Consider the following 19951-nt stretch of genomic DNA (forward strand, 5'->3'; position numbering starts at 1 on the left):
GACCTTACTTGTCATGGCCACTGGGACATGGGTTGAGTCCTTCTGTCCCACCATGGTTTTAGTAGCTAAGGTTTGGAGAGATAGCCTCTGAGCATTCTGGTTCCTCACTGGAACTCAGAAATGGCTTTTTTATGGAAACAATATTGTAATTCAGTGATTTACGGGAGAGCAAAGTATCTAGGTGGAGGACTTTTCTTAACTGCAAACACCATCTCACCTCCTCAAGATTCTGAAGTTCCCAGTTACAATCATTACCTTAGAGCCACCATTAAGAAAGGGAGTATCCAATAGAACTTTCCATTGTTTTATCTGTCATTACAAAATATACATTTAAGCTTCAATATAGGCAAATCAGAATAGTAGAATATAGTATACTTGTCTAAGAGTTAACCATCATGGCTAGGATTAATTCTATAAAAATATACCCCAGGCTCCAAACAAACTTTTATTAAAGTCTGTTAATGTGTTTGAATCTTCTTACAGTGGCTTAGGGAAATATATATGTAAATAAGAATAAGGGGTTATATTGTTTGTTGGTTTAAAGAAGAAATAAAACTAAGATAATCTGAAACAATAAATTGAATTATATGGCAAGACTACACTTACAAAAAAAACTTGAATAAACATTGAAATACTTTCATATCCATTAATTCCTTCATAAATTTATGTTTTTGGAGATGGGTGTTTTAAGAATTTTTTTTTTTAATTAATCAAGTTGAGAACTCTTGGGGGAAAAAGAAGAAGGGAAACCATGTCCCCTTTTTCTAGTGGTAGTATTGTGATTTAGCCCATTCAACATAATTCTAGAAATGTCCATTTCTAGACTTTCATTCAGTGAGTTCCCTTCAGAATCTGGGTTATTGAGGACAGGAGGGATGTGGCTATGCTGACTATTTAATGGAGAGGAGGGAAACAAGCTGGGAAGGGAGGTATTTGGGCAGGACTGAACATTTTGAAGATCCTTAGGACGCTGTTATAGGTTCGACACTCATCTTTCTCTCCTTACTCCTGAGCTCTCTCTGCCCCAGTGATCTGGGAACAGGTCCTGGCACGCTCAGTTCTGGTGCACATTTATCTTCTCTCTCTTCTTTCCCCTGCTCTCTCTCCCTCTCTCCCTATGTCCCTTTCCTACTTCCTTCCTACCTCCCTCTCTGTGCCTGGATAATTCCCACTCATCCTTCAGGCCTTGGTTTGATTGTCACTTCCTTAGGGAGAGCCTCTACAGCTCCCCGAATTAAGTTAGGCTTCCCCATTATTTGTTCCCATAACATCTTGGGCTTTGAAGCACTCTTCATATTTGTAGGCATTTGTTCAAGGTGTGTCTTCCTGGCTAAACTGCCAACTACAAGAGTGCCAGTTGTGTCTCTAGCTCTAGCACCTAGCACAGTGCCTGACTCATGGGAAGTCTTCAATAAGTAGTCATTAAATAAAGTGTTGAATAAATGAAGAATATATGAATGAGATAAAATAGGACATGGAGGTATTTCCAAGTGAGCTTCAGTACAGGGGAGAACATGGCTGCAATACCACAAGGCACGCGTGGTACATTCCTGACTATTAAATCCTTAGGTTAAGAACCTCCAGGATGACGGAAAGGAGAGAGGAAGGAAATATGGCTGCCAGAGAGCATAACTTTTAAGAGATTCTTACTTGCCATTAATTTAATTTGTTTAGTAATATTATTAAAGATTGGTCTGGAATTTTAAATAACTTTAAAGAATATCATGGAATTTTAATTTCTGTCATAAGAAGGCATGTTTTTACAGAACTTAAAATACTGCCTTAGGCCCGGCATGGTGGTTCACGCCTGTGATCCCAGCACTTTGGAAGGCCAAGGCAGGCAGATCACTTGAGGTCAGGAGTTTGAAGCCAGCCTGACCAACATGGCAAAACCCTGTTTCTACTAAAAATACAAACATTAGCTGGGCATGGTGGTGGGTGCCTGTAGTCTCAGCTACTCAGGAGGCTGAGACAGGAGAATCGCCTGAACCCGGAAGGCTGAGGTTGCAGTGAGCTGAGATTGCGCCATTGCACTCCAGCCTGAGCCATAGAGTGAGACTCTGTCTCAAAAAAAATAAAATAAATAAATAAAATAAAATAAAATAAAATAAAATGCTGCCTTAGTTCACTACTCTGTTTACAAGATAGAGGAAGGTGGTAATCATACCTATACTAGAAAGAATAAATCTTCATGTATCCTTCACTATATAAAACATAATAAAATTAATATATTACATTGGTGTAATTCCATAAGAAATAAAAAGGTATCCTTGAAGTGACTACCTTGTAGATGGCAAGTTCCTGCTAATTTAATTTGAGTCCTTAAATATGGTTATCCATCTGTATTCTCCACTGCATTATTTATACAGTTCAGTCATCTCCCCCTCTAAAACGGCAAAAGTTTCCTTCCTGCAGAAATAAATATGCTCAACAACTAATAGGAATTAAAATAACTAACTCATAATATAACATGTTTTAATTAAAATATATTTCCAGTCTGATAGTTGATGTTGTGGAAAAGTTTTGTCCAACATCAATGATCACATGCAGTAATAAAACATTTAATACTCTGGCAAGTATGGGGTGGACAAGCTCCTAATTGAGATTCTCACATTTCAGACATCCTTTTGTTCCCTTTGCCAAGCCAGAATAAAGATTTTATCTTAATCCTAATGGATCTGACAGGCATCAATTTTCACATTAGCTTACTCCTGATCTTCTTTGAAGTGGAACTCCCTTGGGTTTCGAGCAGAGGAAGCACCTTTCCAGAGAGAGAGCTTTCATGATGTCAAGGCAGTAAAAGACTCCATAAAGCAAAACCATCAGCATGGCAGATCACACAAGAGCAAGGGAGAACCATGAGTCTTCCTAGTGACACATATGCAACATTCTGGGCCTCTCTGAGAAGCCTACAGCCAAAGGATTATGCGTTTAGTGGTAGATACTTGACTTTTCAATGAAGTGTTTAAGAGCAAGGGCCACATATGTCCATAGGACTTACAAGGAATAAGGAGGGTGGCAGATGGAGAAGGGCATTGTACCTACCTATTGCCCTGCTTTGTTCTAAACAGTTCTCATATACACTGCTGCACTTGGAGTTTCCAGGCTGCATGAACAACAAATTATGAAACATTTACAAACATAGTACACATTTATAAACTTAAAAGAAAAAATTAATAATACTCCCAGAAGAATATAGCAGACTTCACTTTCTGACACAGGAAATGTTTGACAGGTAAGAAAAGAAAACTGATATTTGGAGTGAACAGAGTACACTCTTCATAGTTCATCGCCTTGGAGCTGCAGAGTTGGTTCTGATTGGGCTGGGGGGTTCTAAAGGCTACGTGTCCTGTGTCCTGAGGGTTACTGCTTCTGCTTGAGAAGTCGCATTCCAGAACTCAATCTAAGTCTCAGCCAGAAAGTGATTTTCAGGACATTGCTATAAACATTGGCCATGTAGCCAACCTCTATCTAACTTTGAATTGGTAGATTGGATCTCTACCCTACTCAGGTTTATGCCAGGCTCACGTCTCACCCTTGAAAATCTCATCCAGAGAGCTTCGATCATCCCTGTACACACAACTCTTGTCAGCAATATACTCAGGGGAGGGATCCACTTGATGCCTTTGAGATGGGCAGTGTCTTTAAAAAGATTAGTTTGGCAGCACTGTGCAGGAGGGTTTGAGGGAATGAGATTGGAGTCAGGAAACAGTCTTTCAGAATCATTAGGCAAGTGAGGACCAGGACTTAGAAAGAGGCAGTAGAAGTGGAAAAGTTTGGATAGACTCAAAACATATTTTCATGGTAGAATCCTGGGTCTTGAAGACTGAACTGATATGGGGCCCAAAGTGTGAGAAAAACAGAAGATTGTAGATTAATGAAAGATTGTCAGTGCCATCAATAAACATGAGTAAATCAGTAGAGGAATCAAGTTTGGAGTCAGGGAGAAAATGCTGAGTTCAACCTTGATATAGATAAGCAATGTAGTGCAATGTGGCATTACAGCTAGAGAGATACATAAAAGCCAAAGACAGAGAAGGTAGAGGAAGTGTGTACACAGGTGGCCTTCCAGAAGCAAGATAAAGGCCAAGGGTAGAGCCTAGGAGAGTGCTAATGTGGTGGTAGGGCAGGGCTTGTGTTTTTATTGGAGGAGATGAAATAAATGATAACATAAAAAGAAAAGGTATGACTTACTTTGAAACATATCAAAAATAAGATGGATCAATGGATGATTATCAGCTACATATGTAATAAAGCAAATATAATAAAATGTTAATTGTAGAATTGAGATGGCGAGTGAGTGTTCATTGTATAATTCTTTCAAATAGTCTATGTGTTTAAAAATACTCATAATAAAATGTTGGAAAATGTGAAAAAATGAAAGGAAAGCAGCAACTAAAGATGCAGAAAGAGAATGATAAGGTGGAAATGTTTTGGAAGCTTACAGAAGAGGTCTCAAAAAATAAGAGGTAGGGCCAGGCGTGGTGGCTCACGCTTGTAATCTCAGCAATTTGGGAGGCCAAGGTGGGCAGATCACCTGAGGTCAGGAGTTTGAGACCAGCCTGGCCAACATGGCGAAACCCTGTCTCTACTAAAAATAGAAAAATTAGCCAGGCATGGTGGCATGCACCTGTAATCCCAGCTACTTGGGAGCCTGAGGCAGGAGAATTGCTTGAACCTGGGAGGCGGAGGTTGCAGTGAGCCGAGATCATGCCACTGCACTCCAGCCTGGGTGACAGAGTGAGACGATGTCTCAATAAATAAATAAATAAAATAAAAATAAAAAATAAAAAAATTAAGAGGTGGAAGTCTTAGCCAGAGCAATCAGGCAAGAGAAAGAGATAAAAAAAACATACAAATAGGAAAAGAATAAGTCTATTTTTCTTCACTGACTATATAATTCTATACCTAGAAAACACTAGACTCTGCCAAAAGGCTCCTGGAACTGATAAACTTCAATGAAGTTTCGCGACACAAAAGCAATGTACAAAAATCAGTAGCATTTCTATACACCAATAACATTCAAACTGAGAGCCAAATCAAGAACACAATTTCACTTACAATAGCCACCAAAATATAATAAAATAAAATACCTAGGAATACATCTAACTAAGGAGGTTAAAAATCTCTACAAGGAGAACAAGAAAACACTGCTGAAAGAAATCACAGATGACACAAATGAAAAAGCATTCCATGCTTATGGATTGGAAGAATCAATATCATAAAAATGGCCATACTAGCCAAAGCAATCTACAGATCCAGTGCTATTCCAATAAAACATCAACATCATTTTCCCCAGAATTAGAAAAAACTATCCTAAAACAGTTGGTTCATATGGAACCAAAAAATGAGCCCAAATAGCCAAAGCAATCCTAAGCAAAAAGAACAAAGCCAGAGGCATCACATTATCTGACTTCAAGCTACACTATAAGGCTACAGTAACCAAAACAGCATGGTACTGGCACAAAACCACAAACATAGACTAATGGAACAGAATAAAGAACCCAGAAATAAAGCTGCACACCTGCAGCCATTTGATCTTTGACAAAGTCAACAAAAATAAGCAATAGGGAAAATACTCCCTATTCAATAAGTGGTGCTGGGATAGCTGGCTAGCCATATGCAAAAGAATGAAACTGGGCCCTTACTTTTCACCATATACAAGATGGATTAAATATATAAATGTAAGACCTCAAATTGTAAGAATCCTAGAAGAAAACCTAGGAAATCTATTCTGGACATCAGCCTTCAGAAAGAATTTGTGACTACATCCTCAAAAGCAATTGCAACAAAAATAAAAATGGACAAGTGGGACCTAAATAAAGAGCTTCTAAGCACAGCAAAAGAAACTATCAACAGAGTAAATAGACAATCTACAGAATGGGAGAAAATGTTCACAAACACTATGCATCCAAAAAGGTCTAATATGTAGAATCTATAAGAAACTTAATTCAACAAGCAAAAAACAACCCCATTAAAAAGTGGGCAAATTTCATGAACAGACATTTCTCAAAAGAACACATACAAGCAGCCAACAAACATATGAAAAGATGCTCAACATCACTAATCATCAGAGAAGTGCAAATCAAAACCACAACAAGATACCATCTCACACCAGTCAGAATGACTATCATTAAAAAGGCAAAAATACAGATGCTGGCGAGGCTGCAGAGAAAGGGGAATGCTCATGCACTGTTGGTAGGAATGTAAACTAGTCCAGTCACCATGAAAAGCAGTTTGGAGAGTTCTCAAAGGACTTAAAACAGCACTGCCATTTGACCCAGCAATCCCAACTACTGGGTATACACCCAAAGGAAAATAAATTGTTCTATCAAAAAGACACATGCATTTGTATGTTCATCGCAGCAGTATTCACAATAGCAAAGACATGGAATCAATCTAGGTGCCCATCAATGGTGGATTGGATAAAGAAAATGTGGTACATATACACCATGGAATACTATGCAGCCACAAAAAAGAATAAAATCATGTCCTTTGCAACAACATGGATGCTGCTGGAGGCCATTATCCTAAGTGAATTGACACAGGAACAGAAAACCAAATACCACATGTTCTCACTTAGAAGTAGGAGCTAAATATTGGGTACTCATGGAATAAAGATGGCAACAATTGACACTGGGGACCACTAAAAGGAGGAGGGAAAGAAGGGGGCAAAGGCTGAAAAGCTATCTGTTACTATGCTCACTACCTGGGTGATGGGATCATTTGTATCTCAAACCTCAGCATCATGTAATATATTGATGTAAAAAACCTGCACACAGACTCCCGGAATCTAAAATAAAAATTGAATTTAGTACACATGGACGCAAAGAAGGAAACAACAGACACACTGGGGCCTATGTGAGGGTGAAGGGTGGGAGGAGGGTGAGGATTTAAAAACTACCTACGAGGTATTATGCTGATTACCTGGGTGACAAAATTATCTGTATGCCAAACCCCCATGATAAACAATTTACCCTTGTTAACAAACCTGCACATGTACCCCTTGAGCCTAAAATAAAAGGTGGAAAGAAAAAACTAAAACAAAAATAAAATAAAAGTTAAAATTATAAAAATAACAACAACAAAAAAGAAGAGGGGTCAAACATTATAAACAGATACAGAATACTGAAGAAGGAAATAGATTTAGCAATTAAACCACTGGTGACCATTGTACAAGTAACTTCCATCAGATTGTCAAGCAGAGTTCAGATCTTCCAGTATAGTGCACATGGTAATACAAAGACAGGGACAATGCTTTCTAGAAGTTTGTGGGTGAAAGGAAGATGACAAGGAGGTGGAACATTATTAGGTTGGGTTGAGGGAGTCCAGGTTTTTTGCAGGCAAAAGGAACCAGTAGAGAAAGAGTGAAGATTGAGACAGAGGTTACTGGACAGAACTAGGACACAGAGTTGGCAGGAGAGGATTGGATGAGAAGCACAGGGAAAAGATTAGCTTTGGAGATAGTTGCTAAGGAAGAGAAGCAAGGAGAACATGGGCAGACTTAGAGCTGTGGAGGGGTGAAGCTGAGGATAACATGTTGGATTGCCTCAGTCTTCCCAGTGAAGTGAGATATGAGATCATCTGCTGAGGCTACAATTGGGGGATTAGGAGTAAAAATGATCTAATGCAGCCTCTGACAGTTATTCACTCTCTGGCTCTGTATTTGAGGAATACAGGACTTTCTCTAAACTAGCATTTGGAAATCCTCAAAGTAAATGCTCTAGTGATAAGGGCAGAATTGCATTTCTGGTTCCAACAACAATAAAACATTACATACCAAATAGCACAACTTTTCACACCGTATGGGGCAGTAAGCCATTTGTTCCGTGGCTTGAACTTTGATCCGCATATCTGAAACACCACCTACTGGTGGCTGCTTCCCTGGAATTTCATTGTAATATTCATGATCTTCTCTCTCCTCAGCATGGCTATCAATATGCACCTCCTCACTGTGAAGGAAAAAAGAATCCTCAAGAGGCTGGGCGAAAATTCAAATACTGTAAGGGATGCAAGGGCATCAGAACCAAGCAAATCATCCTGAAAAACTTTGCATTCATGTTTTCAGTTTATAGCTGTGCTTAAGTGATGTTAAACATCTGGATGGAAGCAGTCAGATGGTTGAGTTGTTTAGCTTTCTGTAGACAAAATGGGGTAAGCCAATAGAAAGTGCCAAGGGTGATGCTTTTGTGTCTCCTCCAGTGATAAAAATAATGACAATAACAATATATGAACTCCCTAAATGTAAGACATTTTTGTCATAAGATCATAAAAATACAAAGTATTCTTGAGTATCTCCAGCACACTTTGATTGTTCCATTTTGGAAATGTTTTGCCCAGATAAAATTTAAATATTGTTCTTTGGGTACAGGGCCTGTCCCAGTTTATTAAACCAAGATGAAACAAAAAAAAAAAAATAAGAGAGCTATGGCCAGCTATCTTGTCTGCACAGAACTGGAGGAGTATAAGGGATTAATAAAGAAATATTACAACCATATGTGGCAAGTGGGTAGATTTATATAAACATGGAATTGTTTTTAAAATTGAAACAGGGCAAGACAAACAAACAAACAAACAGACTTTTCTTCCAAATTGGAATCAGGGAAAGTTTCTTACTGAAAAAAAAAAAAAAAAAAAAGAATAAATCAAGTCTATTTGGATTGAACTGATTCAACTGACAACTCACACAGTTTTGTTGGGTTCATTACGTGTCAATAAAATGATAGCACTAAGACAGAAGTGCTATCCTGGGAAAAATTCAGCATCAAGGCCTCCTGGTAACACCCTCTCCTTTGCTACCCTAAACGACATCTTAAAAGGAGATCTCCAAACCTGGTATTTGTTGATACACAAAGTGACATACCAGAGGAAAATGCATTTTAAAGTACCCAAGAGTTTTGTTTCTCCAGCATGAATTGTGTGAGCCAGAGGCATCACTGCATTCCACACTTGGTGGAGTCTGACAGGCCTGAAAGGGTTCAGCTTTCATTGCAGACTTTCTGTGCCTTAGAACAACCAAATCCTTGGGTCCCGTCGTGTTCCACTCTAACCACAGTTTAGCTGGAGCCTATCTATTTACATTGCAAACCAACTGGCAGGAATTCCTACAAGAGACATTTGATTCTTATTTTGCTCTTTGTTCTTGCTGTTTTTTTTTTTTTAACTGATATGCAAAGGATCTGGGGTTGATACAAATCTGAGTTTATTGATGTTTATTATTTTGATTTCAATTAATTAATTCAAAGCTCTTTATAGTGCTAAAATAATAGAGATAATCTATTCTTATTTTTAGCAAGAAGGGATCTCTTTTAATCTTGTTACAAAGCAAGAGGATATAACTGGATAAATATGAATGGAAGGAAAATATTATTTTGTACTGAGACTGTCTTTTTGTAAGAAAAAAATTACTAATTTTATTAGTTCATTTTAAAATGCCACATTAATATTATATATACACACACAAATAAATAAATATATACAGATAAATGCACACATATATATATTGTCAAATTATTGTAAAACTCTTGGCTGACCTTTCACAAGAAGTATTCAAAGAAGGATTTTTCAAGTACTGTTTAAACCGGAGTTCAAAAGCCTGCCCTATGGTACTTATGACGTCTTGGGCCATTCCATTGTGGCATTCCAATATGTGACAGGCTGCAAGAGGACGTACAAAAAATAATATTATAATAAATTTTTAGAAAGAGAAGATTACATAAAATCAAAGTGCTTCAAAACCATGAACTGATAATTGAATAAAAGGGAGCAGGACTACAATACTTCACATTTCACATGAATCGAAGAGAAGAAACATTCAAATTTTACATCAAAATATATCCAACACTTACAAACTGGGGGCTCAAGGCAGGGATTTGGGGGCCACATTTTTATAAAAGTACACTGATTTGACTAATAATGTGACTAATGTTTAACTGCTAGCTCTTGAATTCAATATAGATGATGCTTAGGGCACTAATCTACACAGAGGGCGAAGTTTGAGGTTTCATCTTTGTCATCTTTGCATGGTATGTTACGGAAGATTGAAAAAATATGACTTTCTAAATCCCTTCCAAAAGTGGGGAATGAGCTGTTGGTAAAGATAGGGACTTTGGAATACCCCCTGGCTGTCACCCTTTTTTCCTGTCATTGCTATTACAAAGCACTGAAAAGTACAGCAATCCCCATCTTTGAAATCCCACTAAAAAACTGTCTTCAATAAGCATCAAAATCAGCATTGGGTGAAGGTGTCATTACTAGAAGATATGAGAGTTTATATTAGATACTTTTTCTGAGACACAGTTACCGGGAAGGCACCAGTTTTCACACAAAAATAAACAAGTTGGCGCGCGGGCAGGCATCCGACTATCACAAATGAGTAAGCAAATCTGCTGCTGCCACTGAAAAGAGGAGCTTGTGGTTAGGGACTGTAAATTAATCTCCCTACCATATGTAACATCATTCCTGCCTTGGTTAGAATATGGCCTTGCAATATGAAGATATAATTGATTGAAGTTTCCTAACGATGACCTAGAAAGAGTCCTAAGGATGGCTTAAAGACAGAGGCAATAAGTCTCATGACGAATTTTTACAAAGGAACATTGGGATAACCAGAAGAATTGAGAGATGAGGAAAAGCCCAATAACAGTTTAATATACACAAGAGTGTTGTAAAAACTGTCAGCTATTTTCTGAGAAAAGGAAAGCAGGGGAGAGGCAATGGGCTTAAAGGAGTGCATGGAGAATCAGATTAAATACCAGGGAAAGTATCTTGGGTCTCAGCATTTTGAAAACAAACCTGGAACACATTACTAAAAGGGATATCTGAGGAGATGAAAGACAGCCATCTTTATGGACTGGTTTAACTATGCTAACTTGGAAGCATGATTTTATGCTTTGCATTGTCTTGGAAAAAATTCATATTTATTTGAAGTAAAAGGCCATTCATTCACATCTAATAGAATTTGTAAGCTGATAACAGTAAGTTATAACAGAACCTATAACAGTGTTTCTTAGCCTTATGTTAATAACCATCTCAAGGAATCTCAGATATTCTCATTCCAAAACTAATTTGACTTTTATTTAAAAATTTTGTCTGAACACGTTTGAAAGGGGTGTGTGGGTGTGTGTGTGTGTGTGTGTGTGTGTGTGTGATGGTGGTGTGGTGGTATTACTAAATCAAACAATGCTAAGGTGTCAAATCATTCTTATAAAGTTGCCCCTTTAAAGTACAAATTGGATCTTGAAATAGACTTAGGAGCTAATTCCAGTTTTGAAACCCACTTAAGAATATACATAAATTTATATCTTTCCTACCAAAGGAAAATATTTGGTCTATATTTAGACTGCCATTTTATATTGTTCCTATATTTTTCTCCACAGTAGCTCTACATAGTGACCAACAGATAGAAAATGCTCTAAACATATTTGTTGAATGAATAAATACTGATTTCTCTGAATCATATGAATAGTTCTACCGTATGAAATTGTCTTTGAGTTTTTTGAAGTGAGAATTGCAGTAAGTCCCTGCAATGGGACATGTTCTTATAGCTACTAGGTGACATAAATCACTTCTTTGGTCATTTGTGGAAATAGTCTCCTCCTTGCTAGTCAGGCTTCATATCCTGAGACCTAAAAAGTACCCTTGGAGATGTATCCTCCAGTTGAGCCAAGAGAAGCTGTGTTACATTATAAGAAAAGGTAATTCACTAGTCCCAGATACTTGGGAAGCTTAAAGGAGGGAGGAGGGAGGTTCACTTGAGCCCAGGGGTTGCAGACTCTAGTGTACTGTGATCACACCTGTGAATAGCCACTGCACCCCAGCCTAGGCAACATAGTAAGACCCTGTCTCTAAAAAAGAAAGAAAGGAAGAAAGAGAGAGAGAGCTTACATAATATCAAATATGGCTTAAATGATAAAATATCTCCTAACACTAACATGCTAGCAACCTAACCAAATAAATACTTTTTTTTAAAAGAAAAGGTAATCCTTTTGTTTTTAATCTCATAAATTCCCAGTCCAATTAAAAATGAAGTCAAGGCCAGGTGCGGTGGCTCACGCCTGTAATCCCAGTACTTTGGGAGGCTGAGGCAGGTGGATCACTTGAGGTCAGGAGTTCATGGCCAACATGGTGAAACCTCATCTCTACTAAAAATACAAAAAAATTGGCTGGGCATGGTGGCAGGTGCCTGTAATCTCAGTTACTTGGGAGGCTGAGACAGGAAAATCACTTGAACCCGGGAGGCGGAGGTTGCAGTGGGCCAAGATGGCACCATGGCACTGCAGTGTGGGTGACAAGAGTGAAACTCCATCTCAAAAATAAAAATAATAATAATAAAAATAAAAATGAAGTCAAAATAGAGAGTCATATCAAAATGGAAACAACAATTTTTGCAATTTTATTTTTCCTTAGGATTGAGGAGATGTTGAGAGATAAAGATGAGGAAGATAATGAAAGAAGCAGGATACTTAAGCCTAAATAAATAAATAAGAAAAGCTAAATTGTACTTCCAGTGAGGGAGATGAGAGAATAGGATGTTTAAAAGAACTCCGTGAAAAGATTCAGATCTGAGTTCAAGTTCCAATTATGCCACTACGTACGTGACCTTGAACAAGTCACTTTATGGCAAGGTCCTCGTCTGCCAAGACAATGCCCTGAGTCATCTTTGAAGTCCCTTTTTGTTTTATAGAAATCCTATTCTTCCTCTGTCACAGAAGCTCAAAGTCTCTGAGGAACAGGGCAGCATGTGGGTACACAGAAATGAATGAATCAATCAGACACATCACCCAGCCTCTAACGCTTCTGGTGTACCTCTAGAATGTTTTACTTATCTCAACTTTTCTGATTCTGATGCTTTGAGGTTTGGGTCCTGTTCATAGGCCGATGCTATCAACATAATTTTCTGCTTTTCTTTGGATTAGCCTATTACTACCATATTACTTTATTTATTATAGAGACAGGTGTCTCACTATATTGGTCAGACTGGACTTGAATTCCTGGGCTCAAGTGACCCTCCTGCTTCAGCCTCCCAAGTAGCTGGGACTACAGGCATGCCCCAACACACCCAGCTTGAGGAGACTGGACAAAAACAAAAGAACAAACAGTGGTGTCTGTCTGTCTCCAGGCAAGATGCAACAGCAGACAAACAGACTGACCCCATGCAGATGTTCTGCCCAGTCTCACCACCTTCAGGAAGCACATGTACTTTCACAGTTCCGTTGTTGCCTTTCACAGACATGCTATGTTGCTCTGTGGAAATGGTCTTTTTTAGGTTGGTCATGGGACAGGATAGAGGTGGGCCTTGAATCACATATAAATATGCCCATTTCCCAGGATTAGAACCAATTCCAAAAGCTTGGCCAAGAATTGCCCAATTTTCAGCTAAAGGGAAAGAAGAAAGACGAGTAACTATACATAAAAAGAGCCAAGTCACAAAAAAAAGAGGGTGCCTTTTCAGGGATATGGTAACTTTGTTACCAAGGCCTGAGCTTTGCTTTCCATGTCTGGAATCAGATGAAAGTCTGGATTTTTTTCATCCCACCTGTAGCAGGATGGACTCACACTTCCAGCCCTGGGTATCAAGTACTACACTAAGATTCAAAAGAACCTGAGATACATATTCACCTGTCTTTTTTATTTGGTTATTGAATTAGGTAGTCATAAACAAGAGGATTACAACTATTATTAAAGGATAACAGACACTTCTTTACTAGTTTTATATTTGTTTTTAATACACAGTTGTTTTGCTTTGTTTCTGTCTTTTCCTTTTATACTTAGAAAACTAGAAATTCAAAAGTTCAGCTTTTCAGGTCAACCACCAGATGGTGCTATGGGATCAAAGCAGGGAGTCCTCCATACTTAAGGAAGAAACAACCTCAAAGAGGCAAGCCAGTATTCAGTTCATAGCTAACTAATACCACCAGGACAGTCGTACGCATAATTTATAACTATAAACATAAATAAAAATAAGTGGATTAATTTAAGTTGGTTTTACTGGTTTTGGGTTTTTTTTTTTTTTTTTAAACTTTCTTCAGAGACCCAGAAGCATGGCCTTCCTATATCCAGGTAGTCCAGGCAGTCCAGTCCTCTTCACAGACTAGATTCAGAGAAAATATTAAAACATTCCTGGACTGCCACACATTTGGAGTAAGACAATGTGGATTTCCTCATTCACAGCAATTACAGAAGCAGGGTGTATTAATCACTAACTAAACTCAAAACATTCTTACTGGAACTTACCCTTTCTACAGAAAAGGCCTTTGATAAAATGAAGAGTTCACTAAAGGGTCCTAGCCAAGATGGGAAAAGTGGAAACTGCCCTGATTTAAATGCACTAATGCTAAAAGCGAATCAAGCAAAAGGAAGTGTGGGAAGCTCTGGGATTGTCAGCATGAAGCCCAGCCTCCTCTGCTCATCTCCACTTCCTGTCAACTATACTCTCCTCCTCATCCCTGCAATCTGGCTCCTGCCTTTATAGGTGTACAGAAATTGAGCTTTCCAGAGTGACCAGCGGCCTGTTAATTGCTGGGCGGAATAGCATCTTCCCACCCTCATGCCCCTTAACTCCTTTTCAGTGTGTGACCATCTGAGATGTCTCCTTCAGAAGAAACTTGCTCTTCCCCTCTGTTAGGTAATACTCATTTCTGGATTTCCTCCCGTCCCCGGACTACTCCTTAGGCAAGTCACTGTCTCCTGTGGCTTCTCCCACTCCCTGACATCCTTAGCCCTCTTCTTTCTGGGTTCTGCTAAGAAGTTGCAGTTTTTTTCTGCACCCGCAAGCCTGGCCTGTCTCCCTCCCCTCCCTGCCAGCCACACCCCCAGCCCCACCCCCAGCCCCAGACCTACTCTCTGGGCTTCTCTTGTCTGCCATTTTCTCCCGGATGAACCAAACTTGCTAGTTAATTTTATAACATCATCTTTCTGATTTCATTATTTTAAAGCATTTATTCAAGGGTTTTGGATATTTTTTCTTTTTATAAATGTAATAAATATTCACTGTAAGAGTTTTAGAAAACAAAAAGGCACCAAGAAGAAATAAAATTTACAGAAAATTTCACTATCCAGTGGTTTTCTCAATAACCACTAGGAACATTTTGCCATATGTCTTTCCTATCTTTTTATAACCTGTATCTACCCAGAAAAGTCACCTGAGATTATACTATGCACAATCTTCATAATGTTTTTTGCATTAACAGCATTGCGAATATTTTTCCCATATAATTACTTATTTTTCTACAATTAGCTTTAATTGCTGACCATAGTACATTCTGAGTTTATTTAATCTGCTACTTATGAATACTAAATTAATTTTGTCTTATGATATAAATAATATACAAAAATGATCTATATTGCTTAATCTTTGTACATATCCTAATTATTTCCTCAGAAATAAAACTACTGGTTCAAAGGCATTTACATTTTTAAGATGTTTGATGCAAATGATCAAATTGCTCTTTAAAATATTTGAATCTAAACTCTTTATCAGCAGTGTTCAAGAATAACTACTACTCCAAACCACATTTTATCTTTTTTCAATGTTTGAAATTTGGAGATGAAATATGATGTCTAATTATAATTTGTGTGTCTTTGATTGCCAGTAAGGCTAAACTTTTTTATTTTCCAAATGTTTCTTGGTGCCTTGCCGTGTTCTTTTGTGTGCTCAGGACGTAGAATCTGTCCATCCACTTATTGGCTGGGTAATCTTAGGAAAACCGCCTTATTTTTCTCACCTCCAGTGTTTTCTTCTATTAAAAAAAAAGGAATGATATGTTTACATACTCCCTAGGGCTGCTGTGAGGATGAAATGAGATAATGCAGACGGAGTACTGAAAATGCCTGGCACATAGTAAGCATGCAATAAATGGTGGCCATTTTTCTTTGCCTATTTTTTTTTACTGGATTATTTGTTTGTTTGTTCTATTTATGAGAATTTCTGTTTCTTTAGTGGCAACACCACTCCACATCACACAGAATAGTAATAATAGCTACCATTTATTGCCTAGGTGCTATAAGCCAGGTATTGAAACATTTGCATTGCATATGATATCGCATTAAATCCTCGGGAACATCTGATTCCTATTTCTCCATCAATCTAAATATCTAAATAGTCATCAAGTACTATTAGTTCACAAATTTGATCCAAACTGTTCCTTCCTCCTCCAGTGCCATTTAGAACATTACACTGCTGCCTGGGACTAATGAGATGTCCTCTAAATTGAACTGTATAATTCCAGGTGGCTTTTCTGCTTTCCAATACCAATACCACTTTCTTTTTTTTTTTTTTGACAGTCTTGCTCTGTCGCCCAGGCTGGAGTGCAGTGGCGTGATCTCGGCTCACTGCAAGCTCCGCCTCCCGGGTTCACACCATTCTCCCAGGCGTGAGCCACCGCGCCCGGCCTCCAATACCACTTTTAAAGACACAACTGCCAGAAAAATGATCATTTAGTAATTTCAGAATAGCAAAACATAATAATATTTTTAAAGCTCAAAATATTTGATGGCTCCAGTGACCTCCTGGCCAGTATTCAAAGCCCCCCACGATCTGTCTCTGGTCTATCTTTTCAGCTGTGGGACCCCTACTTCCACTCTTTCCTTTCTCTGCAAACCCGCCTTTACACGCACATTCGCACACCCTGCAAACACTTGGCTGTAAGCTCTCATTACACTGCTCTTTCACCTGTGTCTTTTTTGACTTACTCCACAAATCCCAAGCATCTACTATGTTTTAGGCACTGTTCTCTAGACATCCCTCTTTCTCTATGCACATCTTATGGATTATGTTTCTCCCTCCTTCTCCCTCCTACTAAATGATAATACCATGGTGGGATTTTCCTTCCATAATCATTAATAATTATTTGTGTATTCAAAAGCTGTGTCATCACCTCTTTGCGGGTACTGTCAGTCCAAGGCTTCAGGTTGGGGGAAAAGATTTAGCGCTAGAGGAGTGTGTGCAAGCAGGAGGTATGTTGAGAACACAGTGTCTTCTCACAGAGATTTTTATAGCCAAGCTATATGAGAGAGAACGAGGAGATCAGAAAAGGAGGAAGAAGTGATAGAGACATATTAACTTTTAAAGCCAAGAAAACTACCCTATGTTACTAAGTTATCTTCTTGGACACACCCATTTTCCTATAGGAAAGAAAGATGTAATGAGGGAGGAAAGAAAACTATGCTTTCCATGTGTTATGCAGATGTTATTATTCCCACTTAAAAGACAAGGAAATCAAGGTTTGAGGTTGTGAAACAATCTGCCTGACATCATACAGTGAGATGATGAAATAATTATGATTCCAACCCAGTCTTTCTGACTCCAGCATCCATCTTATTTCCTATACACAGGCTGATGGCTAAAGAAAGAAAAAACTGAAACCTTGATTTGGACTGTTTCTATCCCTCACCTCCCAACCAGGACCTCGCTCAACAGTTCTCATGAATGCCTTCTCGAAATCCCCATGCCAGGATCCCCAGGGGTCCTCTTCAAGCAGCTCAGCTCTGACAAATGACTCAGGCACCAGAAGAGGGGCTTTCAAAGTGAATGTGCTGCATCATAATTTTCTCTGTCTCTCCTGTTTCACTTACGCAAAGGAAGAGCTTTGCAAGCATGTGGGTCCTTCTTGGCCGTTACCCTTAGCAACAACATTAATCTTTGAACTCTTCACCATCATTTACTTAAGAGCAATGACATGCCCAGAGATATTCTGTGACTGATGGCAAAGTTACTAAACATCTAGATTTCCTGATGTATTTTTTTCTTCCTTTCACCCTGTCATTTCCATGTTAAGACAAAAAGTGTTGTTGTTCAGAGGCCTTCCCAGAAATAGCAAGAAGTTATTATTTAGGGAAGTTCAGGCAGGGATTAGAAGAAGCTGCCCTTTTCTGGTATCCTTTGTTGCACCCTGTTCCTACATTTCCACTGCCCCATTCACTAGTTCCTGTCTCTCCTGCTCACTCTTTGACCATGATTCATTCTTCTTATGTAGTTTAGAGTGGGTCAGTTTTAGTGGAGTATTTCACAGTGTTTATCCTCTGTTCCTTCCTTTTCGTCTTTTTGCTGCCACATTCTTTTGGCAAACATTTGCTGAGGATCTACTACGTGCCAGGCTCTATGCCAGCAGCTGGGCTTCATCATTTCATTTCTGACAATCACAATAGCTTCCAAATGGATATCCCCGCCTTAAGTTTCTCCCTGAATCCATCTACTACATCCTGCTGCCAAACCAATCTGTCTAAACTCTTCTTTGTAAACAGTACTCTCCACCCATCTGCCCATGGGATTAAGTCCCTACTTATTAGCTCTCTCGTATCTGTCCTATAGATGCCTTTTAGACTTTTACATTGTGAGGTCCAGGGTGTTCTATTTATTTACTCCCCAGCATCCCATGTGCATTTCCACCTCGGTGTCTTATAGCTCTCTAAATTTTCAAGTCCTACTCCATGTCCACTTAATAAATGTTTGGGGGCAAACTCCATCCCTGGGACAGCGAGGATGTGGCCCAACTAATATGTTGCAGTTAAGGCAGAGAACCAACCTAACACTTCTCCCTAAGAGGAGTCTGAATGTCCCAGCATTAGGGATGAGAAGCAATACTAACCATGTGACCTTGCTAAATCCTGAAACAAGAATTCCCGTCAAATCACTCTTCCATTCACTCAGTCATTCAATAAAATAGTTTTTGAGTATCACCTATATGCTAGGCATCGTGATGAGTGCTAGGGAACAACAGCAAGTAAGAGAAACAGATTCCTGCCCTCATGAAGATTTTAGCCTAGTAGAAAGGACACATTAAACATACAAACAAGTGCAATACGTGAGTAAATAAAATATTAGGTTGGTGCAAAAGTAATCGCAGTTTTTGCCATTGAAAGTAATGGCAAACTGTGATTACTTCTGCACTAACCTATAATAGAAATGTGGAGTGTTAATGAAAAGAGAAATAAGTGTTGTGATGCAGCAAGGTAGGAGATGCTACTGCAGACAGGACGTGCTGTCAAAGAAGGTCTCTGAAGAAGAGGCGTTTAAGCTGAAATCCATATGATGAAGTCAAGCATTCAAAGAGATACTACAGGCTCTTGAACAGCAAGTACACAGACACACACACACACACACACACACACACACACACACACACACACACACACACAGACACACACACACCCCAAAGCCAATGCAGGCCAATAACCTCACTCCTCACTGGCTTTGATCTTACATGTAATTCATTTGTCCAGTGGGGATGTGACAGCCAGCCCCCTCTATCATAACCATAATAGCTTCTCTTTTGAGTACACAAATAGCTAAGCCTTTGGTTTGTGGATCTTTAAAATGATTTAAATTTCATCTACATAGTTTTTCTACTTTGCTCTGCTAACGGCGATTTATTTCCAACTCAAATTTGCATAATATTTCTAGAATCCTATATCACCCTAGTGATACTCATCACTCTGTACATTGAAAATAACTGTTGGTTACTTTTTAGAGTTGGTATATACCAGCTCTTTAAAAAAATCTGTAAGTTGCTTTCCATACCTCGTTGATTAACTGGATCTTTAGCTACGTAGGCAACATAGTCTGTAGTATCCTATAAAAAAGGGAAAATGACTGTATTTAAAATGGATGAACTGTACTGTTGAAAGAAACATATATTTCGGACATGATACTGAGGCAAGGACTTAAATACAAATGTTTTTTAATTAAAGAGACAAGAAAAGCATTGTAAAACGGAACACAAACAAATATACACTATATAGTTTAACAATTATGGAGTCAATGTTCTCTGTCCCTCGGGAAAAGAATCAGAAAATTAAAAATTTAGAGGCAGACTGTCATTAAGAATAAAAGAGAAAGCAGATAGGGAATATGTTAGGACATATTCTTTAAAAATGGCTAGAGACTATGATGCTGTCCTAGGTTGAAAGTTGAAATATCAGGGATTATGCAATCACAAACGTGACATAAACT

General features: G+C 38.6%; 2 protein-coding genes across 7 annotated transcripts in view; one reads left to right on the top strand and one right to left on the bottom strand.

Annotated features, from left to right (window-relative positions):
* The window catches only part of EID1 (EP300 interacting inhibitor of differentiation 1), a 73645-nt gene that overhangs the window by 37467 nt on the left and 16227 nt on the right, over positions 1-19951 (top strand). The window contains exon 3 of one of the 6 annotated variants that reach the window (XR_008513484.2): positions 17335-17734. The exons of the other annotated variants lie outside the window; for them this stretch is intronic. The gene's annotated coding sequence lies outside the window, so the exon portion shown is untranslated. Of the gene's footprint in view, positions 1-17334; positions 17735-19951 lie in introns of those variants that run through there. 6 annotated transcript variants of the gene reach the window in all.
* SHC4 (SHC adaptor protein 4) overlaps positions 1-19951 on the bottom strand; it is a 139855-nt gene that overhangs the window by 24352 nt on the left and 95552 nt on the right. Inside the window, exons 6-9 of the mRNA XM_024232402.3 lie at positions 19520-19571; positions 9534-9657; positions 7781-7952; positions 3046-3106 (exon numbers count right to left, since the gene is read on the bottom strand). Coding sequence (XP_024088170.2) covers positions 3046-3106; positions 7781-7952; positions 9534-9657; positions 19520-19571 — 409 coding nt within the window. The remainder of the gene's footprint in view (positions 1-3045; positions 3107-7780; positions 7953-9533; positions 9658-19519; positions 19572-19951) is intronic.

Source organism: Pongo abelii, chromosome 16, assembly GCF_028885655.2.
Source record: "Pongo abelii isolate AG06213 chromosome 16, NHGRI_mPonAbe1-v2.0_pri, whole genome shotgun sequence".
In the NCBI taxonomy this organism is placed as follows: domain Eukaryota; kingdom Metazoa; phylum Chordata; class Mammalia; order Primates; family Hominidae; genus Pongo; species Pongo abelii.